The sequence below is a fragment of the Lissotriton helveticus genome, chromosome 10 (assembly GCF_964261635.1).
Source record: "Lissotriton helveticus chromosome 10, aLisHel1.1, whole genome shotgun sequence".
Lineage (NCBI taxonomy): Eukaryota > Metazoa > Chordata > Amphibia > Caudata > Salamandridae > Lissotriton > Lissotriton helveticus.
The window spans coordinates 684,849,211-684,876,072 of record NC_136071.1 but is presented as its reverse complement, the minus strand read 5'-3'; the positions used below and the strand labels follow the sequence as shown (position 1 = coordinate 684,876,072).

Here is a 26,862-nt window from a genome sequence, read left to right as displayed (position 1 = left end):
TTGAGCTCCAGAACCCGTCCGGACTTTTCGGGGGAGTTCTCCCCTGGATCACCAAGTGCTGGTGAAAACGAGTAACCCCACGAAAAACCACCTGTGCCTTCATTCAACTCCTGTGTACCAAGAGCACCCTTCTTCCTTGCCGTATCAGAGACTATGCCTCCAGCTAGGGTCTTTTTATCCTCCATTTGTAAGCTGTTTGACTCACTCCATCTACTCCCCAGTGACTCTGCTCCTGAGCTCCACTTAAGTATGTAAGACTCCTCTTCACTGGACGAATTGACCGGGTCTGATAAAGAGAACAACTAATCTCCGGAGTCCGCCTCATACCCTCCTCGCAAGCTAATGGCTTGTGCATCCCAGCTCTGTCAACAGCGACCCCCGTCCTTTAGAGCCTTAATTACTGCACCTTTCTAACCGAAGCCTCCATTTTATCTCAGTCAGAGTTACCCCTCTCAGTGATCACCTGCATTTCTAAAACTGTTTCAGGATCAGGGGTAGTATATCGCCCCCTCTGCTGCTGTCATTTGTATAGCTTCTTCCACCCCTGAGGGCCCCCCAGACTTAATCAAATTAGTCCCAGAGGATTTGCTCACCTCCAGTATGGCACAGTTCAGTCATCAGGGGGAGGCTGCATCAAAGTTCCTCCAGCGGTCAAAAGTGCAGGTTTCTTGGTGTAGTATTTTGAAATGAAGAGGGCTGTTGGAGTGGACTTTTTTCCACCCTCAGTGAGTTTCTTTGAGGTATCGTTGGATTTCTTCGATGTTTGTGCCCCTGAACATTGAGTCCCGCTCTTGGCTTTCGCTGTGCATGGAGGATTTGTGGAGCTGCAAGTCTTCAAGCCTCTCGCGATCTTAGGCGCATCGCGACGTGAATAGACGAAGTACGGCATCCAGATGAGCCCGGGTCCAAAAGAAGCTGTGGGGTAGGCAACAGGCAGAATATCCACGAAATGACAGACACCACCAATCATGCTGTTGTGCCGAAAACAGGTAATAAGCAGCCCAGATGATCTCATCTGCACAGCATCCATGTATTAGTCGATCAGGAAGACATAGGGGGTCTGATCAGGAGCAGCGCATTACTCAGCCGACTGTGTGGCCGCTATCTTACCTCCAAGAGAAAAAGCCTTAAGTGTGTATAGGATAAAATTATGTTGGCATCATTTCCCTGCCTCGGTAGGTGCTAACACCTTCAAGTTTCATTTTTTAATTGAATATGCAATCAATTTATTATCTGTTTGCAAAGTTGCTTTATTCTTAATAGATAAAACACTGATGGATTTTGAGTGTTATTTAATATTCCATAATGTGTGTCTTTCTAACCTCTTCCTCCTCGAGTAAGATTTGAATAAGCTTACTATTAAGAGAGTCAAGTACCAAAAGTGGTATAGTGACTCTGGGATATTAGTTATACTACATAGTAGCTCCTGACTGCCCCAGGATGAAAATTTCACAGTGTATTAGCAATCTCAATCTTTTAAATGGAAACTTCTTTCTTGGCGTCCTCCTTTTGCAGATTACTAATCATTGGTTGTAGCAACATGTCTGTTGGAGAGTTCAGCTGTGCCACAAATGCTTAAAATTGAGAAGCTTAGGGAACCTAACTGAGCCTCTGGGTTTGGAGCTAGGAGTTGCAGTGAATATGACTGTTGTGTTTTGTTTGCTCCGCATAGCAGTATAATTCTAATCACTAACTATTGTGTTAAATTGTTTAGCTTATGCTTATTTAATATTTTGTATTAAATAATATGATGCAAGTTTAAAATGTCTCCTAGCGTGTTGGCTTACACATTTTGTTGAAGACCAGATTCAAATTCAGCTACTAGTGACGTTAGCCGAGTTGGAGTTCATCAGTGAAATGTATTCAAAAGACACATTTTGTATTTGTAAGTCATTGTGAAGTGGGGTAAGCATTGCATTGTTATTCTATGCTGCATTCGCTTGAATCCAAATATGATAATTTTTTTATGATTGTTCTAGAACATCGACAGTGTTGTCGCTGCAGTTGCCGATCTCCTGCATGTCAGAATTCCCAACAGCTATGAGGTTAGCGGGAGACCAGAAACAGCACAAGTGGGTTTAATGAACAATAAAAGAATTACCACCGATTTAGAATACAGACAGCACATATTTCTCCATGGCAACCGTGCAGGATCAATGCCTTCTGCCAGAAGCATGGGGTCTTATGGACTGAAACAGGCAAACATGCCATTTACTTCAACTAACAATGGTAAGTTCACTTTCACTGTAGACATTTCTTCATACTTAATGAATTGAACCATGGCTTGGAAATTTTCACTTCTATAAAAAAATAATTCGCTTTTAGAGTATGTTTAACAGTTGACAGTAACAACTTGCAAAGCAATGTATTCCTCATTTTATGTGCTTTGTCTATTGTACAAAAACAAGTAACTGATAAAATATCTGTTTAACCGTGTCATATGCTGTATATTCATTCCATAGACACTCCAGTTGCTGTTCTCTAGATCAGCAGTCATTTAATTTCTAAAGTGCCATGGGCAGTAATGTGTTTATTAGAAGTGTGTGAAATGAGCATAATTTGCTTTTGCATAATTTTGTGAAATGTATGCAAAATTACATTAAATTACACAACTCACAAAAATAACTTTCGTGCTGTATTTTAGCATCAGCAAAACGACATACAATTGCTTCAGTGCAATAGCTTGATTTTCTGCCAGTTTTGCAAAATCAGTTGTTTGAGTTTACATCACGCTGTTGACCAGCTGGATGCTTTTATTGGGTTCGTAAAAAATGTTACAGCTGAAGTCGGTCCATGCAAAAGAGGACACCGTTTTCAGACCCCTTTGTTATTGATTAAGCATAAGCCAAGCCCAAAAGATCTTTTTAGTAACCCTAGAGAATTTTAATGGAAAACCTAGTTAGATGCTAGGCAGAATGAAAATGTACCTCGGTTATAATAGCCTCCAGTGGAGCAGAATGAAAGCGGTAAAAAAAATTAACATAATGACTCCCATATTGTCTTTAAGAGCTTGCTGTGCATGAGCGAAGCTGCCGCTTTATAACATTTTCTTCATTATATACCCCTTCAGGAGCGGTCAGGAGTAAAACTTCACTATTGTTTATAAAACCCTGAAAGATCATTAATAGCTCTCTTTTTATATCACAAAATCTGTGCACCAACTTGGTTTGTAATTGACTGTGTCCCCCAGATACTTGTAGACCCTGACATTCAGTTGTTTAGTACTCGTTAGATAGCAGTTCTCATATTAATTAACCCTTCCGAACTACATGACTTTTGTTTTAGCGAAGTTAAGAACTCATGGATTGTACTCTGTATGCATTGAAAAGGCTTCGAATACTTGTTGTAAACGACTGAGTGTTTTAGGAGTATCAGGAAGTCATCACCATATATGATGCATCGGTGGGGTCTGCATCATTCTTACAAGGGAATTGGTTAGCCATAGGCAACTCTGTTATAACTACAATGATATATAGTGTAAACAACATGTGTATGAGAACAAATCCTTTGCTTACAACTGCCCTATGCCTTTCCTTAGCAAATTTATTATTCTGCAGACTAACTTGTCCCTAAATGTTATATTGTAAACTCGCTAAATTCCACCATTAGTCCATTCTGTGCACCATTACAAGATTTTTTCAGAATGTACTTTTGTTTACCCTTTCAAATACAATTGGGTAGTCTACAACTGCACAGTAGAGCGGAGTGACCCTTAATTGCCAGGCTTTATCTAGTCATCAACGCCACAGCACCCTGCATTTTGGCCATAACTCCACTTAAGCAATTTTTGTTCAATGATAAGACTCTGAACTTAGCAGCCCATCCTAAAGCCTCTTAAGGAGTAGCCTGACATATTTTCCTGGGGTGCTCAGCATGACCAATATTCAGTAGGGAGTAGAGCGCACTCTATTACCTTTTTTGCATACAAGCCCTATGCTCCATTCGCTGCCTCTCGATATCTACTTGTTGACTTGTCTTGTGAACATGTATGAAAACTTTTTTTTTTTTTAAATACTAGCTTATTTTGAAAGGGTTGTATGGTACAAGTTATTTTGCTGAAATTTAGATTTCTCCAATTTGTTATAATTGTATTAGTTTGCAAACAAAACTGTTTCTGGCATGCCATTTACTCCATTTGATTGCATTATGTTTGGGTACTTTAAGAATCGTCAATGTATAGTATAAACATGTGTTTACTGTCTAAGCAGATAAAAGAAATAATCCTGTACTCTCATTTAACCTGCATTTGTGTTGTTTAGAGTGTAAAAAGATCAATGAATGTGTTTTAAGATGTGAGAGCTGGAAAATGGACTACTTCTTTTCTTGCCCCTTCCCTTTCTGGGTACTGAAAAAGAGGCAGCAAACTCCTCCCGAAATTAGCTTGGTCATGCCCCACAGATTGCCACACTCTTGCCCTGATTTAGCTAAAACTAAGGTTGCGCAACATTTCCCTAATTTGCTTTGGTTTAAATAAGCGAAATTTCAGAACGTATATGCAAAATGTGAAATTGGCCTTTGGCACTATATTTTAGTTCAAATGACATCCTCATGTTCAACAGATTTTGTGCTAAAAAAACCACACATGATGAAAACAGCAGCCTCTCGCCTTAAAATCATTGACGTTGTTGCCATGCACTGTTTGCTTCAAAAGGCATGTTATTACGTTACGTGGCGCAAACGTATAAACAAATGTGACATTAAATTACGCCAGCGTAATGGACATTTCAAACAGGCCTGAGTAAAACATGAATTATTTTTTTAGAAATAGAGTAGAAGGATGTAATTAATATTTTTAATATTAGTTATGGTCAATCTCCTCGAGCTATATTTGTTTTAATTTTGTTCAAAGAAATCAACTTCCACTGGACGACTTGTCATTTTAAATATCTTAACTAGCCAAGGAAAGCCAGTGAAAAGGCCAAAGTTAAATTTTTTCAGCGAAGATGAGAGCTATGGAGAACTAAGACTTTGAGTAATGGATACACTTGCTACCAAAAACATCATATGTAGCATGTAATAAGGGAGGGGCCCATCTTCCTCCTGATATTCTATATCTGACGCAATAGCTTGAATATTTTCTGCTCTTACCGAATTCTTTAAACATATTCATTGCTACATACATATCCCGTTTTGACAGATAAGGCACTACTCAACACATTCAAGACTTCCAAATAGCATTATGCATTGTAACTAATTTCCCCAGTAGTTTAGACATAACCTCTTTCTCATCTCTCCTTCATATGCTCTTATTTTCCTCTTATTATTAATTGAAGATACCCTGCCCAAGTTAAGTAGGACCCTTCAACGATCTAGTGCTTTCTCACCTTGATCTTTCCTTTGAGACAGACAACCTAGACATTATGAGGGTTGTCAGGGCTTCTACATCTATGTCCCTTTAAAGTAATAAGCGATATACCTTATCCCACTGGGCATTACTCAAGAGGATTTACCTTATTACATGCTGTTTCAAAAGTATAATCTCAAGATAATTTACAGTATCTGGTGTAAATGTAGACACTTGGGAAACCTATTTGGTGGCCACAGACATCTCATAGAGCAGATCATGGTACTCCGTTTTTACCTCTGACAGTTATCTCATGCCACTTGTTATTCTTAGAACAGTAGGCTCTCCCGCCTTGGGTACAAGCTGTTTGAAAAAGTGACTTCATGTGACCTGTAGTTATTTTGTTGGACACTCCTCTCTTGGTCAGCTTTATTTCAGTGAGATGTGATGGCAAATAGAAGGCCCTATTTGCATCAGAATCAAAGACTCTTTTCATTATAGCATGTTGGTACTTTGAATCCATCATTCCGTGTCAAAGGTGTTGTCAGTCTTCAACTTGAGCATAGAGGTTTCCCTTTTCTGTCTGTCTTCTACGATCCAAGGAGAAGCCTGGATAGAGTTCTACTTCTGCTTAGGGTGTAGAAATGCAGTTCTTTTTAGTACTGGTGAAAGTGATCATTATGTCCTCCCCCCAGCTCTTTAGTGCACAATGTGTGTATATGGGAGGAGGGCAGTGGCTCACGAGTTTTCCCTCCATCACCTGTGCGCATGTAAGAGCCAGAACCGAAGCTGAAGGCCTCAACGCAGTTCAGACTATCATCTCATCTTCTGATAGTTACAGCTTTCAAAACCAATGGGCCTCCATCCTTCACTCCATAAAGTACCAACCACCACTAGAAATATACAGCTGTTGTCAATTGCTTGTAGTTTTATGGCCAATATATATAGTTGCAGATTCTATTTTTTTATGTTTTAGTTGGTGCTAAACAATTTTCTGACGTCATTGGGCTATGCCCTTCAGAAAGTGCGTGTTCAGACATCCCTTTTAAATGACCCTACAGTTCTATGTAATAATGTCAGCAGCAAAAAAATAGACTCTTCAAATATCAGCATGCACTAAATAGCAATCTACCAAAATACATAGAGGTAGAAATTTGGAATCGCCCTGCAAAATTTACATCCCCTGTGTTAGGACTGCTTTAATTTCAATTCTTGCTTGGTTCCTACCATATATTGACACATTTTCAACTGCGAGATAGGCCAATTATTTTTAATGTCAAAATTGTTTCAGGTCAATAAAACATGAATTTTAAAATTATTTCAGTCAGTTTGTTTGTGTGACATGTGGAGATTGATTTTATTTTTATTTTCAAGTGGGCTGGATTGCAAGCATGTTAAACCGGGGAGATCAACAAAGTTGGCAATAGTAATTCTGAAATCCATCTAAGAACAAAACCTAGTTGGATACTAGTTCTTGTACTTTCTTTTTTTTTTCTTTTTTTTTTTTTTTTTTACAACATCTTTATTGGAAAATGGAGTTTACTTCTCCGCTTAGATTCAGCCTATACTCTGGTAGTTGTGATAATCTGAGACGTATCTGTAGGCACAAGGCATATTATTTGTAACAAAGGTGCCATTTGCAGACAACAGTTTGAACTGAATCTTTATGGTAATATCAGAGTGTAAACCCCAGCTGAGCATTCATGTGCATGCTAAATTTGGGAGATTAGTGTTATTCAGTTTACATATTGTTGACAAAAAATAAATGTGTCACTTTTGCAAGTAACCTTTACTAATGATTATTGTATTTTTGTTAATAAAATATACATTATTAGTTATACCAGAATTGAAGGACCAGCACATTGTAAATAGTCCAGGAAGAAGACATCAATGGTGTCGTCACTGTAAAGTAGTAGTTCTTGGCGGTGGTGTAAGGAAATCCCTCAGAGATCTACCTCTTATCAAACAGGTAAAAAAAAGGAAACCTATTCTTATATCCTAAGGAACTAACTGAATTCTATGTTTTTTTCCTTTAACATTTAAATATTTTCTAGTGACTGTGTATACACTCAAAAGCCAAACATGACTGTTTCAGTGCCAATGGTATTCCTTTCATAATTTCTGTCTCTATTTGAAATCATGCATTCTTTTCAGAAGATGCTTATACATTACTGCACCTTGTATTTGAGCGATCCATTTAAGAATTACTTCTGACCAGCTATTTGAGAAAAGAGTTAAACGTACAAAATGTTTTTAACCTTTCTTATTCCTTTAAAGCATTTTGATATTAGATGCAAATAGTTTTGTTACTGGACGTTGAACAGATTGCAATCTTTATTTTTAATTTAAGTGTACCAAATTATTTCTCATTGAGTTTCACATTTGTGTTTTCATTTATGTGTGTGGTGCAGTCATTTTTCTGATTTACAAACTTTTAATTCTTCCTGTATTTTTGATGAGTTGACTGCATGTTTTACTGTCTCTTGTTTGTATAAAATTAAGATTTATTTAGATATCTAAAAGATTCACATTCCCTCTATGTATCCTCAAGATAGCTTTACATCCGCTATAATTCTTGAATGAGACATGGTTAGCGAAGAATATTCTATTCTATTGGGTGATTTATAGAACCTTCATATTCACTAATTTAAGCAGCTGCTTCTTAGACATGGATGTAATCAAGGAGTAAGCACATAGACCAAGTTAATAAACTTTTAATTACTGTGTGGTTATGGCATACATGGATCACAAGCATACACAGGCTATTGCAGGATGCTGCAAGCAACTCACATTTGATAATAAAGTGCAAGTGAGAAATGGGTGTAGGAGTTGTAATTAATGATGAGTTAAGTGGCTTTTATTTAAACCTATGAAGCAGGTTTTGTTGTCCTCTTTCAGCTCATAAAATACAGGGGTTTATCTTGCAGCTATAGAGCCCCCTCAAACTATTGGTAAATGTAATCTGGAGTTTAAAGCTAAGGGTCCAAATTGTTTGTGGAAATGCCGATTTCCTGTGGATGAGATGGAAATGTTAGTTTGGAAATTAAGCATGCTATTTTCAGTGGTATGCACACATAAATGATCAGATCCCAGGCTGAAGAATCTGGCTTAATTTCCCAAACTACAGAAGGCACAGTTAGTATGTTTTGATTTGCTATTCTGCTAGCTAACATGTAAAACAGCAATGCAGTGAATAAGAACAGGATTGCCCTCTGTAACTTGCGAATAGATGTTGTGCCATGTTATGACTGGGCGGAATCTACCAAACCATTAGCTCATCTAAAACAGGGTCCTATAGATAAAGGAAAAGTATATGGGACATATGTGCTGTATAAAGAGTATGCAGATGATTATTAATAAGTTAGAATAGAGACAAAATGAAGACATATGCTATATATTGCATCTGATTGAGAATTCAAGCAGCAGATTCCTTACCTTAGAATACTCCCCAGGCATCAGACTGGATCCAGAAACCTTTGACAAGCAGCATCCCTTTGCATCGGTAGGTGAGGTCGTTCGGCTCCACATTGTGTAGTCTGTTTCGTCCGCACTAGAAATTATGTGCTTGGGGCCTGTATAGTCGCCACTCCCGCGCCCTGACATTAAATCGTAGCAGATCCGGAGAGAGCTACCCCAGTCAATTTTTGACTGACCACCTTCTGACTTTTGTCTAATATTTTTTCGAGACTTTGTCTCCTGGTGTGAAGATTTCCTCCTAATAGGCAGGTTGCATATCATGTTGCGCCTGTCACTGCCAGATGTCGGCGTTTGACCCTCACCTGAATTGCCTTTAGTGTCTGTAGCGCGATCACAACATCTGATAGAGACTACTAGCCGCAGATTCCTTAACGTAGAATTACCCCCAGGTGTGAGACTGGATCCGGAAAACTTTTCTTGCCACAGCATCCCTGCGTGCCGAGACGACTGCATCACGCGATTCCACCCAGGCGTCAGCGTACGTGACGTCAGCGAGGTCACAAGTCCCACCCTGGCGCGCCTACGTCAGTTTTTTCCTTTTCCGCGTGCAACGCGGTTCTGGTTAATGCTCCGGGCCTGTTTAGGCCTTTTCCTTCGCTATTGCTTGTATCTGTGGGAACAGTGTGCGGATGCCTTCGGACTTCAAGACGTGCTCGTCGTGTGGACGCCTAATGTCGGTGACGGACCCTCACCTCATTTGCATGGGGTATTTGGGGGAAGATGACGGCTCCACTGATTGCGAGGCATGCCAACAGTTGAAGCCGAAGTCGCGGCGGGAGCGCCGGATGAAACTTCTCTCGACTCGTCTGTCCAGGTCGGCTTCGTCGCCTCAATCAGCTTCTGCAGAAGGGTTTCGAAGCAGCCATTGTCGCCATCGTCCTCATCCCTTTCCTATGCCGCAAGAGCGTCGCTCCTCTGTTGGTAAGTGTCGCAGTTTGTCCCCGAGGGCTGGTTTCCAGCCTGTTGGGAGCGTGGGCTCTCCGCGGGTGATGCGGCCAGAGTATCGTCCCTTTATCCACCGTTTTTCGGTGTGGGGGCGTCGGGAGCCCAGATAGAGAAATATGCTGCGGCTTTGCAGGCCTCGCTGGATTCTCCTCCTCCTCCTTCCCCTCCTGGGACGTCAGCTGATCCCTTGCAGTGTGCGGGGCCCTCCACGGCGTCGCCGGCAGCTCCGGCCCCGGTGCTGATTGGCTCGGCTCCAGGCTTGGAGGATGTGGTGCCGTTGGGGGCTGCCCTTCGGGGGTCCCTTCTTCGTCCCATGGTGCCTCTGCCTCACCGGAAACTCCCACAGGAGTCCCTGTGGTGTCGTGGGAGGTCGCCGGGGCTCGGGTTGCATCCCTGAGCCCCTCTCGGCTCTCTGGACAGGCGGCGGCCTTGTCTGAGGCCGAGGTGACGCCGCTACGGCACCGGCAGCTGCTGGCCCTGGCGACGTCACGGGTTGGCGGACCCGTCCCGTTATGGGTCGGGGCTGTCGGGGGACCCTTCGTCCCCCTCCGGGCTCCTCTCGTCCCTCCACGCAGGCGGCTGCCTTGTCGGGGGTTGAGTCGGAGCCTTCCCTTAGCCGTCTCGGCTCCGGCCCAGCCCCCCTGAGCTGTGTGGTGTGGAGGAAGCCGGTCTCTTTTGGCGCCAGAGCTGCGGACTCTACGGCACCGGACAGGCGTCGGGTCATGGACTTCTGACGCCCCCTCTTTTCTGGAGGTTGGGTGCCTGCTGGTGTTGTCCTCGCCGGAGACGGGCCGCCGCGTCGTCACTTATTCCCCGACGTCATCAAGGGTGGCTCCTCGCCGCGGCTGCGGTTTTCACCATAGGAGCCACAGATCCTCCACTACTCTGTCCCTCTTTTGCCTTTCCGGACCTGTCCTTTGGCCCCTCCGGTTGGCTTCAGAGACAGCCATCTTAGCTTGCAGCCGTCGGCCACGGAGGAACTGCTTCACACACTGCAGGGCCCTACGGAGGCGGGTGCTGCCTGCGCTCACGCCGTGTCCATGGCTGTGGGTATTTTGCGCATGGGTGATCCGGTTGCCCATTTCCCCGCGGATCACCTTCTGGAAGTTCTCCTCCAGGGCTCTGGTGGGAGGGAGCTGCTGCTTCCCTTTGAGGGTTTGCTCCTTTCTTCCCTGATGGGGACTTGGGGGCGTCCCGCCACGGGGGACCCGGTGCCCAATCACCTTCTGCACCGGCACCACGTGACCCAGGGTGTCTTTCCCTCTTCCCCTCTGCCTCGAGCCCCCTTTTGCGGACCGCCTTTCCCTTCCTGACGCCGCTGTTGTCTCCACCATCACGGGAGGCCCGCTTGCTTGACTCAGGGTCAGACTGATTTGCATATGCCCATGTCTGAACTGGGGTTTTGGAGTTAGCTAAAGAATGATGATGGATTAAACCCAGATCAGTTGACTGGGGGTGAGTGTTTGATTTGCTCCAACGCTTCGTCCATCATCCCCTTTGGTATCGCTTTGTTCGCCCTAAGTTGTCAGTATATGCCCAGATGTAGGTCCCTTGCTCACTTTGCCACTGGATTGAAGCTAGCCTGGCTGATGACGGCTGATTAGCCATAAACCCGTCCCAGGATGCTTGTTTCCGGTCCAGGGAAGACATGGCTTGACAGTTCGGGCTAGACTGTTCCCATGAGGCACAAGGTCAGACTGATTTGCATATGGCCCTGTCTGAACTGGGGTGGTGGAGTGAGCTAAAGAGTGATGATGGATTAAACCCAGATCAGTTTACTGGGGGTGAATGTTTGATTTGCTCCAACGCTCCGAGCATCATCCCCTTTGGTATCGCTTTGACTCTTGGGGGCGCAACATGTTCGCTTCGACCAGTGCAGCTCTTCGGGCCCTTAACACTTTGTGTGTTGGCTAGGGCCACCTCTTACTTGTGGGACTCGGCTGAGTCCCTGGGATCCGCCGCTTCACAGGAGGATGCTTGGGTTGATTTGCGGCACCATGCGTTGGATGGCTGGAAGCTGGCGGCGTTTATTCTTCGTTCCGCTCTGGACATATCGTAGGTGCTTGGTCTTGCCATGGCTTCTTCGGTTGCCCTTCGCCACCATGCTTGGCTTCTGGACAGTGTGTTCCCGGAAAACGTTAGGGAACGGCTGGTTGACCTTACCTTCGATGGCACTCTTCTGTTACATGCCCTGGCAGACTCAGCCATCTGGAGGTTCTTGGCAGTGCTTCGGCCTCCTCCTCATCCTCCTCCTTCTTCTCCCCCTTCTCCTTCTTCTCCCTCTCAGTGACCTGTGAGTTGGTCTAGTTCTTGAAGATGCTCCTCCTTTCTGATAGATACATCTGCCTTGTGGATTCCTCACCTTGTGAATATCCCCCTTGCATCAGCAACGTTCGTAATTTTTTCTTTGTAGCACGCCGGCGTGGACGACGTCATAGGAACGCGGCATCGCGCGTGACTCCGTCTGACGTCACCGACCCCTTATTAGGCCTACGTTGGCGTGATGACATCAGTTCCTTTTTTTCCGCGTCGTCGACGCTAACGGTTTCGGGATCTTCTGTGGTTACAGATAGAGACTTTGTTGCTTTTTGTCTATTACTGTTTTTGTTCTTCGTCGAGGATGTCGTCGAAGAAGACGGGTTTCAAGCAGTGTGGCTCGTGTGCCCGGATGATGTCGGTCACCGATCCACACGAAGATTGCTTATGGTGTTTAGGATCGGATCATGACGTCAAGGGCTGTCGATCCTGCTCAAAGATGAATCCGAAGGCTCTGCGAGAGCGGGAAGCTAAACTTTTATTAGCCAAGATAAAAGGTAAAGAAGCCGGTAGATCTTCGAGATCAAGATCGAGACACTCCAGATCAAGACCGAAGTCAAGATCGAAGTCACGATCGAGGTCGCGATCGAAGTCACAATCGAGGTTGCGATGGAGGTCGAGAGTCAGATCGGAGTCGGCGTCGAAGTCAGCTTCTGGGCATGCTTCGAGTTCCTCGAAGAGAAAACATAAGAGGAAGAAGCATAGTTCTCACCATCATTCAGGGTCTTCAGACTCTAAGAAGAAGTCTTCTCGGAAGCATCACAAGGACTTTGTATCTCCGTCTCCTGCTTTTGGTACCACTTCGGTACGATCTCGAAAACATACACCGGAGCCGGAACTGGATCCGAATCCAGCTTCGGGTCAGTCTTCGGAACTTGATGAGGTCGCGGAAGTTCCTCAGTCTCCGACTCCGGAGGATGAACCGGAAAGTCATAAGGATCAGGAGGAACCGAATCCAATACAGCCTCCTACGAATCCACCAATGGGTTCTTACCCTTCTTTTCCTGGTCCTGGTCAGGATCCATCGCATTTCCTAAATGCTATGTATGGAGTATATGCGAGGGCAATGTACCCCACTGGAGCACCTGCGGGTCCTATGGGTCCTTTGTCTTTTAACTTGGGTGTCCCCCAAGCTTATGCACCGGCGCCTTTTCTACCTTTCATGCCGACTCCATATCCTTCTTGGATCGGTTCAGCGCCGCCGAGGTCATCGACTCCGCGCACGGCTTGGCCGACTCCGGAGCGACCTCGAAATTTGGATCGAGGCTCGACGCCGGTTCCTGTTTCTCTACCTCCTGTTATTCCAGCTCCTCGGTCGACGCCGGCTCCGACTCCATCGGAGTCGTTACCGGATCCGTCGACTTCGATCCGCATGGAGTGATCGAGACGTAGAGCCCAACGTCTATTGGAGGAGAAAGAGTATATGGAACCTGAAGTGGAGGAAGGCGAGATTCAAGAACATGATGATTATTTTGAAGATCTTCATTCTGCAAGCAGTCTTGAACTTTCTCCTGAATGGGGTTTACCTGTGGTTTCAAATGCACCCTCCAAGGATGTGGTACCATACCATATAGTAATTAGAAAAGCTGCTGATTTGCTAAACTTAACTTTACCAACGGTTGAGTTCAAATCTAATATCCTTACAGAAGTTTTACATTCACCTTCTTCTGTCATTGAGCCAACTTTGCCTTTCACTGAAGCTCTGACCGAGCCAATTCTGGAAGTTTGGAAAAAGCCTTTGTCTGCACCTGCAGTGTCTAGATCGGTGGCGAGACGTTATAGGGTGGCTCATGGAGATCCTGAGTTCTTGTCATCTCACCCTTCACCAGAGAGTCTGGTGGTTCAGGCTGCTTGTGCGAATAGATCAGCAGGCTCTTTTCCCCAAGTTCCTGGAGATAAAGATTCCAGAAAATTGGATCAAGCCGCTAAGAAGGTCTTCTCCTCAGGTAGCATGGCCTTAAAATCAACGAATGCTACTTGCTTACTTGGTAGATATGTGCATGCCCTAATGGACTCGGTCAAACAATTGTCTGCTAAACTTCCAGAGGAGGACAGAATAAACTTTAATGAAGTTGTTTTAGACACTCAGGCAGCAGCCCGCCAAGTTATTCAGAGTGGCATGGACACTGCAGATTCTGTGGCTAGAGTAATAGGTTCTTCAGTGGCTACCAGAAGAGCTGCTTGGTTAAAGTCCTCAGAGTTTTCCGCTGATGTACAGGCTACTCTTTTGGATTTACCTTTTGACGGAGTTGGTCTCTTTGGAAAAAAAGGGGATACGGCTTTGGAAAGGTTCAAAGATAGCCGAGCGACGGCTAGATCTTTGGGCTTCCAGATGAAAGGTACAGCCACCAGGAAGTTCAGGGGTTTTGGCAGATCTTCCTTTCGTCCCTTCAGACAAGGCCAGCAACAGCAGCAACAACAGAACCCTCTGTACAAGTCTTATAGAGGTAGACAGAAGGGTCGTGGACGTCAAACCTCTTCCTCCTCTACTTCCTCCTCTAATACCCACCCCCACCTACAACAGCAAAGCAGCCCTAGATCCGCCATTCCGGATCATGTGGGTCCAGTAGGGGGTCGGCTTACTCATTTTCTACGGGATTGGGAATCGGTTACATCAGATCTTTGGGTTCTCAATCTCGTAGAAAATGGGTATGCTCTTCCTTTCCAGGAGTTCCCTCCCAATTACCCTCCTTGCCAAGGTTATTGTTCGGAGGACCACCTGCTTCTCTTGCAGGAAGAAGTCCTGGCACTGTTCAGAAAGGGTGCAATAGAGGTGGTTCCGGAGCAGGTGAGGGGTCAGGGATGCTACTCCCGGTATTTTCTGATCCCCAAGAAGGATGTCAGGCTTCGGCCAATCCTGGATCTCAGGATCTTGAACTTGTATCTGAAACAAGAAAAGTTCAAGATGCTCACTCTTGCGCAGGTTCTTCAAGCGCTGTTGGAAGAAGACTGGATGGTGTTGATCGACTTGCAGGATGCTTATTTCCACATCCCTATCCTGAAGTCGCACAGGAAGTATCTCTGTTTTACGGTGGGTTCGCCACACTACCAGTTTGCGGTCCTTCCGTTTGGACTTACTACTGCGCCTCGAGTTTTCACCAAGGTGATGGCAGGGGTGGCAGCACATCTCAGAAGGTCGGGAATTCCTGTACTTCCGTATCTGGACGACTGGCTCATCAAAGCAGAGTCTTCAGAGAAGGTGCTCCTTCATTTGCAAGAGACAACTCAGTTGTTACACAGGTTGGGTTTTTCGATAAATGTACCCAAGTCTCACCTGGTGCCCTCCCAGCGCAACCTGTTCATAGGTGCGGTACTGGACACTACTGTATGTCGTGCATTCCCTCCACCTCAAAGGATTTGCGACATACAGGAAATTATACCTTTGTTCTACAATGGAGCGGTCGTTCCAGTCCTGAAGGTTCTTCGCCTGCTCGGTCTGATGGCTTCTTGCATTCTGTTGGTCAACCATGCACGCTGGCACATGAGGGCACTCCAGTGGTGCCTCCGCAGGCAGTGGTTTCAGCACAACGGAGATCTCAGGGAGTCAGTGAGGATCTCCAGAGAAACTGCAGCGGATCTGTCTTGGTGGAGGGTGGAAGGCAATCTGTCGCAAGGAAAGCCTTTTCAACTTCCTCCATCGGTGGCCACGGTGATAACGGATGCATCCACTCTCGGGTGGGGTGCTCATCTGGGAGACCTGGAGGTCAAAGGTCTTTGGTCTCCAGAGGAAAGGTTGCTTCATATCAACCTTCTAGAGTTACGGGCGATACGTTTGGCGCTCAAGGCCTTCCTCCCTTCCCTTCGCGGTCAGTCGATTCAAGTCCTGACAGACAACACGACCGCGATGTGGTACATCAACTAACAGGGAGGAGTGGGGTCGCAGTGTCTCTGCAGAGAGGCTCTGCGTCTCTGGTCCTGGGTTCAGGACCATCAGATTTGTCTGATGGCAAATCATCTGGCCGGAGTTCTGAACGTTCGTGCAGACGTTCTCAGTCGGCAGTTCTCTGCCGACCACGAGTGGAGGCTTCATCCAGAGGTTGTTCGTTACATCTTTCGGATGTGGGGAACTCCTCTGGTGGACCTGTTCGCCACTCACGAGAATGCTCACTGCCTGTCATTCTGCAGTCTCCAGTATCCGATGCAAGGAGCTTTGGGGGGCGCGTTTCAGTTGAGTTGGGGAAAACAACTCCTTTAAGCGTTTCCTCCCATACCCTTGATTCCTCGGGTTCTGAGGAAGATTCGCCAGGACCGGGCCCAAGTCATATTGGTCGCCCCGGATTGGCCAAGAAGGGTGTGGTACACAGACCTTCTCCACCTCTCCTCTCACCCGCCGCACCGTCTCCCTCTCAGGGCAGAACTCCTCTCTCAGATGGAGGGGCAGGTTCTACACCCCCACCTCCAGACATTACACCTTCATGCCTGGAGATTGAACGGGGCAACCTGAACTCTTTTTCTCTCCCTCACGATGTGGTGGATGTCATTCTTTCTGCCAGGCGTGACTCCACCAAGTCCATCTATTCGTATAGATGGTCTAAATTTGTTGTTTGGTGTAGGGAGAAGGCTGTTGATCCTTTGAGGGCTCATTTATCTGATATTTTACAGTTTGCTCTTTCTTTGGCGCAGCAAGGATTTGCTGTTGCTACAATTATAGGTTACCTTTCGGCGTTATCGGCATTTCTTTGCTTGCCGGATCAGCCGTCTCTTTTTAAATCTCCAGTGGTTTTGAGGTTTCTGAAGGGGCTTACTAATAAGTTCCCTCCTTCTCCGTTTATCGTGCCTCAGTGGGATTTGAATCTTGTCTTGACTTTCTTGATGGGTTCTCCCTTTGAACCTTTACACAAGTGTCCCTTGAGGCTTTTGTCTTTCAAGACGGTCTTCCTAGTAGCAATCATCTCGGCAAGGAGGGTGAGTGAGCTTCAAGCTCTTAGTTCTAAGCCCCCGTTCCTGACCATTCATGCTGAATGAATGGTTCTTAGGACCAGGGCTGCTTTTCTGCCTAAGGTGGTAACTCCCTTCCATCTAGGACAGTCCATTACCCTTCCTACCTTCTATCCTCCCCCTCACTCTTCTAAGGAGGAAGAGAGACTGCACCGTCTGGACCCTAAGAGGGCAGTGTCTTTTTATCTGGACAGAACTAAAGACTTCCGGATGGACGACCAGCTGTTTGTTGGTTTTGCTGGCTGTCGGAAGGGCAGAGCGGTGCACAAGCGCACACTTTCCAGGTGGATAATCCTGTGCATCAAGATTTGCTACTCCCTGGCGGGTAAGGACCCTCCTGAGGGTATAAGAGCTCATTCTACCAGGGCAAGGTCTGCTACTTCTGCATTGTCCAGAGGTGTACCTGTTGAGGATATTTGCAGAGCCGCGACTTGGGCCTCCCTCCACACTTTCGCGAAGCACTACTGCTTGGATACCGAGGTAAGGAGGGACGGCCACTTCGCGCGTCTGTCCTCCAAGATTTCCTGGTGTAGCAGAGTGGACTCCCTCCGGGAGTGGGAACTGGTGTGGGACTCTATTCACAAGGTGAGGAATCCACAAGGCAGATGTATCTATCAGAAGAACAAGTTACTTACCTTCGGTAACGCTTTTTCTGGTAGATACAGTATCTGCCTGTGGATTCCTCACTGACCCACCCGCCTCCCCGTCGTCCACCCTGCTATTCCTGGTTTTATTTGTATATCTATTTGTATAGATTTTAGGTTTTGATACCTTTGCTATGCACTGTGTGCTATTTTGGTTTGTATGTACTGTGTACATTGTATATATGTATATTTCCTGTCATTGGTCCGTCCGTGTGCCTCGAAGGCACGGAAAAAAGGGCGGAACTGATGTCATCACGCCGACGTAGGCCTAATAAAGGGTCTGTGACGTCCAGACGGAGTCGCGTGCGATTCCGCGTTCCTATGACGTTGTCCACGCCGCCGTGCTACAAAGAAAAAATTCCGAACGTTGCTGACGCAAGGGGGATATTCACAAGGTGAGGAATCCACAGGCAGATACTGTATCTACCAGAAAAAGCGTTACCGAAGGTAAGTAACTTGTTCTTTGGGCGAGTCACCCTTGTTGTGCAGTTCTGTGTGCTTCATGGTCACTCGAGTCCTCCTTGTTGAGACTATGGTTCAGTTGGATGCTGGACAGCCCTTCTTCACTGTGTGTTTTTGCTTTGGGGTATCTGCACCAGGTTGGTCCTGAGATTAGGCCTCCTGTTTTTCTCTTGGGCTGCTTGAGAAGCCTTCTGCTGGTGTTTTTTCCCCCATGGCTCTTTCTGTTGTCCTCTGCTGCAGACGTTTCTTCCAAAGAGGGTTCCCATGTCTTGGGACTTAACATACCCTATGTGGGGTAGTGGTAGCTGTTATATAGCTTGTGCCGTGCTGGTGCGTTGTGGTCGCCTTCGGGCCTCTGCTCTCCATGGCGTTTATTTACGTTGCAGGTGCAATTCCTTTTTGCTGGATTGGAATGCCTTGGTGGTGCCCCGGGGTGTCCTTCTCTGGGGTCGCTGCGCTGTTCGCCAGGTCTGACCTGCTGTCTGCGGCCTGGCGTCATGGCTCTGGTTCCTCCTCTTTTTGTGTCGTGTGTGCGGACCCCTCTCTGAGGTGTGTCCAGACCCTTCTTTGCCTTCCTGTTCTCTGTCCTGGGGCCTGAGATGGTTTTGTGTTCCTCCTTCTTTCAGGCGCAGCCTGCCCGGTCTTCCTGGGGGCCCCAGGCTCTTCTTCCTGCTTCCGGCTGCTTATTGCTGTTGGCGCCGTTCTGTCGGGTCTATTGACTTCCGACTGTAGTGGGCTAGCCTTCTTTTCCCTCGTCTCCTTGGGCCCTCTGGGTTGTTCTTCTTCCTCTTCCCTGCCTTGGCATCGGATGGGGTTCTGTTGCCTTGTAGGGGCATGGGGTGCTTTGGCCTCCCTGGCTTTGCCCTTGGTTCCTCTGTTGAGTGTGCACGGGCTTCCTCTTTCTTCTTCCCACACCCCTCCTGGGGTTTATGGTGTTCTGCTTGTGGGGGTTCCCCTTGCCTGGGGGGACGGAACTCCTCGCCCTGTCAGTTGGACTAGTCCCCTGTGGGGCCCTCTGTTATGTCCAGGCTGGTGGGGTCCTTTCGCAGATCCTCCTTCCCCCTGGGTATGGCTAGGATATCTATTCTGTGTTAAGGAATCTATGGCTAGTAGTCTCTATCAGATGTACGAGTTACTTACCTTCGATAACGATGTATCTGGTAGAGAAGATTCTAGCCACAGATTCCTTCACGGCCCGCCCTTCCTCCCATTCTGCGAGGACCTTTGGATTCTGCACTCGCCTTCCGGTGGGTGGCTATGTCTTCTGTGAGTCTATTCTTTCGTTCTTTGACAGGAGGTTTTGTCTTGCTTCTTGTTTCTTTCCTCCTTCTTGGCTCTTTGGAGGATGGGTCTATGGGTACTCCTGTGCCCCTCTGCTCTGGTTGCTCCGGGGTTGAGGTTTGCTTTTACTCTCGTCCATTCTCTCCCTCCCTCTTGTTACTAGGGGTCCTGGTACCTCTGCTAGCCTCTGGGTTGGGGTAATATGGCCGTGCCTTGCCCTTGCTCCTTTGGAGGGTTGTCCCTCTTTGTGCTGGGGTTGCCTTGGAGGTTGTTGTTTCCTATTTGTCTTGGAACTGGTCCCCCTTCGTTTTTCTTGGTTGGGGTTATACTCCTGCTACATGCTGTCATGTCATTTTGCATATGTTCCTTGCCTCGGGTAGGGAACTATCTACATGCTGGCAGGGTGGCTGCTCAGGGCTGTGCTCTGTTTTTTCTTCTTTCCCTGCCTTTGGGCTTTGGGTGCTGTAGTGTTGGCACTGCTCGTTATGGTGGTGTTTATCACCATCCTCTTTTTTCCACCTTTTCTGCTGTTTCGCACACTGTTCCCATGCTCCCAGTTTGTCTGATGGCACCGCGTTGTGGCGCGGAAAAGTTCCCTGAACAAAACTGACGTAGGCGCGCCGGGGTGGGACTTATGTGACCTCACTGATGTCACGTACGCGAACGAAGCCTGGGCAGAGTGACGGGATGCCATCCTCCCTGCGCGCAGTGATGCTGTGGCAAGAAAAGTTTTCCGGATCCAGTCTCACGCCTGGGGGTAATTCTACGTTAAGGAATTTGCAGCTAGAAACGTCTCTACCAGATACATCGTTACCGAAGGTAAGTAACTCGTACGTCAAGACATGCACGGACTGCTGTGCCATGCATGCAAAGGCGCTGAGGGAGTGGTCCCTCAAGCTACTCGCTGCTTAACGCCGATAGACCCGGCAACGTTCCAGTTCTCAGTTGCGACAAAGGTCTTGAGATCGTTTGCAGAACTGCTCCTTGCGATCATTGTCCTATTTGAAGTCATCAGGAAAATTCCATAAATCCCACAAGACTTTGGACGAGGTGCAGCTCTGTGGTGTAGCCTGCACCTGGGCCCTCTCTGCACCTCCCTGAGCTTCTTGGAGCTGGCGTGGCTCTCTCCCAGCTCAAGGAATTTTATGAGGATATGCACCTCATCATTGGACGGCTACCTCTGGAGCGCCTTCAAGGCCTATGGGTTCGGAAGGGGCCCCCTGCTGGCTTTCTGCCGGAAAGCTTGGCACAGTGCCAGCCGTGACCTCGGGATCCAGTGACCGAAGTAGCACTGGTTGAGTGAGCTCGACCTTCCTCAGGACATGCTCCAGTGGTACTGCCCCATCATCATTTCTGACACAGAGCTGGACTGGCATTGTTCGCTTGTTCCACCGTCGACCAAGGGCAGACCCCCTCCTCATGTCAGAGTCCATGTCTTATTCTTTTGACAGGCCGGCATTGGGTGATAAAAGGGAAGGTTCTGAGGGCCCTATGGTAACCAAAACGTAGAATTTTTTAACATTTTTTTTTATTTAAGAAGTTTTATATAGCGCTGGCCTGACCTTAGGGTATCGGAGCGCTTTACAGCAGATACATTGCAGAGATTCACAAAACAAAAGAGTTGGCGGTGCAGGACAGTCTTTATCTTTGGGGTCCTTCGTAGTCTCAGAGTTGCAGTGGTGTGAATTGTCTGCTTCCCTACTCCGAATGATCCTATCGATTCCCTAGAGAGCAGTTGAGGAACAGGATTTTGAGTTGGCTTTTGAATTTTACAAAAGAGGGAATGGTTCTGATGTGCGGGGAATAGAGTTCCAGATTTTAGGAGCGCTTCTGGCAAAGGATCGATCCGCAGTTTTTTATTTTTGAGTTTTTGGTGGGATGAGTAGGAGGGAGTTTGCGCTTCTGAGGTTCCTGGCCTTACTGGCTTTTTTGGGGGTTTTTGGCCAGATATTCAGGTTTGCTGGTATGTAGGGCTTTATGTGTGTGGCAGGCTGTTCTGAAGCTGATTCGCATTTCGACTGGAAGCCACTTAAGTTCCCTGAGTGCAGGAGAAATGTGGTTGAATTTCTTGATACCGGTGATCATTCTAGCTGCCGCATGCAGTGTTGTTTTGATGGGAGCCAGATGTGATTTTGGTATTCCTGAGAGGACTGCATTCCCATAGTCCAATCTTGACAGTACCAGGGTTTGGGTGGCCCGTTTGAGATCACTGGGCGGAATGAAAGGTTTTATCTTGTTCAGTAGTTTGAGATTAAGGAAAGCGCTCTTGGCCGAATTCTTGATGTGCCTTAGTCATGTTCAGTTTCGGGTCTACAGTGATGCCAAATAATTTGACAGAGTCTGCAAGGGTGAGATTCCCGTTGAGTGCATCGAAGGCCTGTAGCCATTCGGCAATTACTCTGAGGGCACCTAGTTTGAGAATCTGGTCAATGCCATCTGACGGGACACCTCACCGGACACTGACCTGGTCTCTCCCACTACCGTGGCTATGGAGGAGGATGCCTTGTTTGCTGTGGTGGTGAGGAGGGCAGCTGAGGTCTAGGAACTTCAGTTGCCCTCCGTGGCAGTCAAGACGAATGTCTTGAGGGAGGTGCTTCAACTGCAAGTTGCGCTATCAGAACAATTTTTCTCTTTCAACGAAGCCCTCACAAAGCTCTGCTTAGGATCTGGTCCAAACCCTGCACGTGGCCTCCTGTGCACAGGGCAAATGCCTGCCATTGCCTCACCCCAGTGGACCCCACTTTTCTCACCCAGCACCCCACCCCAGAGAGCTTGGTGGTCCACGCTTTCATCTCCAAAGTCAGATCTGGTGCATTCCCCACCACTCAACCCAATGGCAAATCCAATGGGCTGGATACCTTTGGGAAGAAGATGTTCTCTTCTGCCAGCCTAGTACTGCGTAATTGAACACTGTGTGCCTCTTGGACCGATAAACCCCACGCTATCTGGGACTTGGATGCACAGATACTGCCAATGGCCTCGGAGGAGGCCCGAGCCATACTCTCAAGTAATTGCTGACAGGAGAGATGCAGCCATGTTCACCAAATGATGATGGCTGGATTTGACAGACTGGCTGGGCAGAGAGATTTAGTCAGCGGCCATTAGTCTCCACACCTTGTTGAGAACCACTTGCTTTTCTGGGGAAGCCCAAGCCTCGCTCATGGACATGCACTTGGCTCGCGTTTGTTTGGAGAGAAGGCGGACTCAACCACTTTAAGGACAGCACAGCTACAGCCAGGTCCTTGGACTTTCCATGACTTCTCGCCAACCCCAGTCTGCCTTCTAACCCTTTCGTGGCCACAGAAGGGTTTTTAACCGTGTCTCTACTCTCCCAGCTACCAAAGCCAGCCCGTTGCCCAACCTTTTTGTGACAGAGGATGCAGTTCCCATAGACCACGTGGAAAGATAACCTGATGTAGGGCCTGTCAGCCCCCCTCCCCAATCACTGGACGTCAATCACATCCGACTGTTGGGATTTGCAGATCCAAAGGGGTTATACCTTTATAACGATCCCTACACCCATGCCAACTGCTTATCACAGGCTGATGCAGGACCACCACTTCTACTCTGTCAGGAAATGTCTGCTCTCTTGGCCAAGGGAGCTATAAAGAGGGTGCCAATTTCAGAAGTAGGTCGTGGATGCTATTCCCACCTCTTTCTGGTGCCAAAGAAGAGTGGAGGTCTACACCATATATTAGACCTGCGTCTTCTCAATCTAATACTCAAGAAGGAGAAATTCAAAATGCTCCTGCTCACTCAAGTTCTGTCAGGCCTTGACGCACGAGACTGGATGGTGTGTTGGACTTGCAGGACACATATTTCCACATCCTTGTATTGGATGTGGTTCACAGTGGGCCAAGAGCACTTTCAGTTTTCTGTGCTCCACTTTGGCCTTACCAGCGCCCATCAGGGTTTTACCCAGGTGATGACGGTGGTTGAAGCTCATCTCCAGAGGGTATATGGTTCCAATTACCCCTACCTAAATGCAGTTGAAGCCGGGCTCGCCGCAGATAATATTCTCCCACCTCCAGATGGCCAGCCTACTACACTCGCTGGGAGTCACTATCAATGTGCCAAACTGACACCTTAATCCCTTTCATCTGAGCTGTACTCACTCTACTAGAGCCAAGGCTGCGACCACTGCATTAGCTTGCGGAGTTCCTGTCCTGGATATCTGTCAGGCAGTGACGTGTACTTCCCTGCGCACATTTACGAAACACTACTGCCTGGACTGTCCTATCTGGTATGATGGTCTCTTGGTTTCTGTGGTCCTAGAGGATGTTTTAATCTAATCCATATCGCTGCCTCACCTCCGGGTAGTTATTGCTTGGGTATCTATTTAAAGGTAAGGAATCTGCGACTGGAAGTCTCTATCAGATGGACAAGTTACTTACCTTCGGTAACTCCTTATTTGGTAGAGGCTCTAATTAGCCACAGATTCCTTACTGATCCTCTCTGCTCTGTGAACGGATTATAGTGTAAAGACTTAACCCTCTTAAGGGCTCCAGCCTCGCACACCCAGTGGTCAATATTCCTTGTAGCTCTCTGCACGTCGGGTGTGGTAAGTTGCGGGGAAAAAACTGATTACAGCACGCGGAGGTGGCGCCTATCTAGGCATCACGCATATCATTTTTGTCGCAGGTGATGCCAACGATACCATGAGGAGCTTAACGACACCACCTACCGGCACGTAGGGGTACTGCTCGTCAAAACAAAAATTTCCGGATCCAGTCTGACACGTGGGGAGTATTCTAAGGTAAGGAATCTGCAGCCCGATAGTCTCTACCAGTTAAGATCGTTATTGAAGGTAAATAACTTGTTCTTTAGGCATTGTGTTCTGCTGTACTGGTATTGCTCATTTGAAAAATGTTGCCAATATCCTAAGACGTACCCTGTGACATTGTAAAAGAAAATAGACCAAGTATGTAAAATATTTATATGTGCACCTTATGCCCTGTAATTTTCTCCATTCAGTTCAAAAGTAAACTTAAAAGAGGAGTATAGCCTAGATATAGGAAGGCAGCCCAATTTCACATAATTCTCTTTGCTTTCTACAACAGTAAACCTTTGGCTATTCTAATTGAGTTGTGGAACACTTTTCCAATTAGTAAAATAATAGTTTAGCTTGAAAATTTGAATATCAAGTGAAAATATATGCATGTTTGAATTTGATCCATAGGAGCACAATGAGAACCTTGGTGTAGCGGAGAGTGATATCGTCTTTTGCAGTAACAACTGTTTCCTTCTTCATTCATCGCAAGAAAAGCATTTCGAGAGCAAGGTAACTGTTAATCTCTAACAACAAAAGTCTGAAAAAAAAAAACATATTAAACACCACTTCTCACTCCACAGTCGCCCAATATATGGTTCCCTTTTTACAGTGATAAGCAGTATACTACCATAAAGAAGGGCAATTCTAAATGTCTCTACCAATAGTTGTAAAGTCAAAAGGGCTTTTATCCTCCTACCAGCATGATGTAGGACATAATGACCTTTTGCAGAGCATTACAGTATATTGTGCATCCCCTGTCCTTTTTTCGCTTTCTGGGTGTACACTCCTACACACTGATCACAATTAGCCCACTCAGTCTCAAAGGTGTTATACCATATATAGAAGACCTAGATAGTCCTAACTTGAGGCCGACTTTCTCTCACCTGCATGCAAGAGGACCTTCACCACGAACCTACCATTGACTCTGGGACATTTTCTTGGTCGGATATGAAGACCTTGTCAACCAAAACCTCGTAAAATAAAAAGGGTAAAATTAAATAAATTAATGTGCGTTTTATTTTTTTTTAACTTTATTTTTCAGCAAAGATTAGCAACATAGTTCCCCCAAAAATTGACATCGGTAGAACGAAAACACATGTGTACATAGTTCATTGCCCCAATACGGCCCCAGCAGGTGCAGATATCATAGCAAATATAAGAGTCAAATCTTTGGGATGCAAAGTAAATCATAAAACTGACAGTATGGAACATTGTGCGTGGTCAGGAGGACATTACCCCGATACCATTCCTCCCTCCCCGCCCCCAGCATCCTCACCCTCACACCCCGACTCCCCAGGGGAGAACAGTTCAGCACTAGTTGCATCCGAATCGCTGCAGACTGACCCCACAGCGCACATCATACGCCAGGCAAGCAAGTCCTCCTGCAGCCGCTCATCTCTGCGTGTACGCTGCATGTGTGTCTCCTCTGCCAATGTCCATTCCCCAACATGCCGAATCCATAGTGACATAGCAGGGGCCCTCTGTCCCATCCAAGTGATAGCCACTCGTCGCCTTGCCAACACCAAGAGTAGCTGCAACATTTTGTATGATAAGTTCCTCTTTTTGGGTTTGGGGATCAGGGCCAGTAAGCAATGAAGCGGGGTCAGGGCAATGTGAAGGCTCGTGACCTTTCGGATGTGGTCCACCACTGCCTTCCAGAAGTCCCCGACCAGCGGGCACTCCCAGGCCAGATGGAGAAATCCGGCTCTAACCGTACCGCATCTAGGACAGGCATCCGTTTTCTCTGCGGCGATGCGGTGTAAGGCAACTGGAGTCATGTAAGTGCGGTGCATAAAATTAAAATGAATCAGTTTGAATCGCGCATTACACAACACTTTCCGGGTAAGGGTCCCTATTCGCTTACGTTGTCCCGGGTCTAGGGCGACCCCCAGATCCGCCGCCCAAGACGAGGATATCGGCGGGGCCGAGTCACACCTGATAGCCGTATATAACAGCGTAATCAGTCGTCCCCCCCTGCCACAAGACAGAAGGCGCCTCTGGATACTGTGGCCAGGTCTCCCTCGCCATGTCCTGAAGGCCTCTATAATGAAGATACTGTCCTCCAGTGAGCCCAAAGGCCTCCGTAGCCCTCTCCAGGGTCACAAAAGTGTCGTCCGGGTATAGGTCCGCCAGAGTCTCACAACCGCCCTCACGCCATTCCCGGAACGACATGTGTTCCTCCATCAACGTCACCGGCGCCAAAATCCACACCGGTAGCTCCCTATGAAAGGGGGCCCGCCTCAACACCTTCTCCACAAGTCGCTGCCAGATTCCCGCAGTGTGTCGAACTACATAGGGCAGGGATTCGTCCGCTCCCCTGCCCTGCATCAGAGCCACCTGGAGCGTCCTCTCATCCGCCCTGCCCGCTAGGAGTCGCAACTCCCAGTTATCTGGGCCCGCGAACCACCGTGTGGCTGGTAGAAGTTGGGCCGCATAATAATATAAATCAAACATCGGGGCCTCCAGACCCCCCTCTTCCCAGCGTTGGACCACTGTGTGTAGTGCAACCCTGCTGCGCCTGCCTGCCCAGAGCAAGGAGGTGAGCAGCGTATTAAGCTTGCTAAATATACGAGGGGGGAGCGGGCACAGTGTATTCTGTAGAACGTATAACACTCTCGGCAGCATTACCATTTTTGAAACGGCTAGTCTTCCCATTAGGGAGAGTGGGAGCGTATTCCAAAAGGACACGGACTGCTGCAGGGAACTAAGTACTCGTTCGGCGTTACGGGCCAGCAGCTGCTCAT

At 47.1% G+C, this 26,862-nt stretch overlaps 1 protein-coding gene across 15 annotated transcripts in view; it reads left to right on the top strand.

Annotated features, from left to right (window-relative positions):
* Nucleotides 1–26,862, top strand: part of KMT2C (lysine methyltransferase 2C) — a 1,799,940-nt gene that overhangs the window by 1,649,573 nt on the left and 123,505 nt on the right. For all 15 annotated transcript variants that reach the window (XM_078663231.1, XM_078663229.1, XM_078663237.1 and 12 more), the window contains 3 exons: nucleotides 1,980–2,229; nucleotides 7,120–7,253; nucleotides 24,527–24,628. In XM_078663231.1, coding sequence (XP_078519357.1) covers nucleotides 1,980–2,229; nucleotides 7,120–7,253; nucleotides 24,527–24,628 — 486 coding nt within the window. The remainder of the gene's footprint in view (nucleotides 1–1,979; nucleotides 2,230–7,119; nucleotides 7,254–24,526; nucleotides 24,629–26,862) is intronic.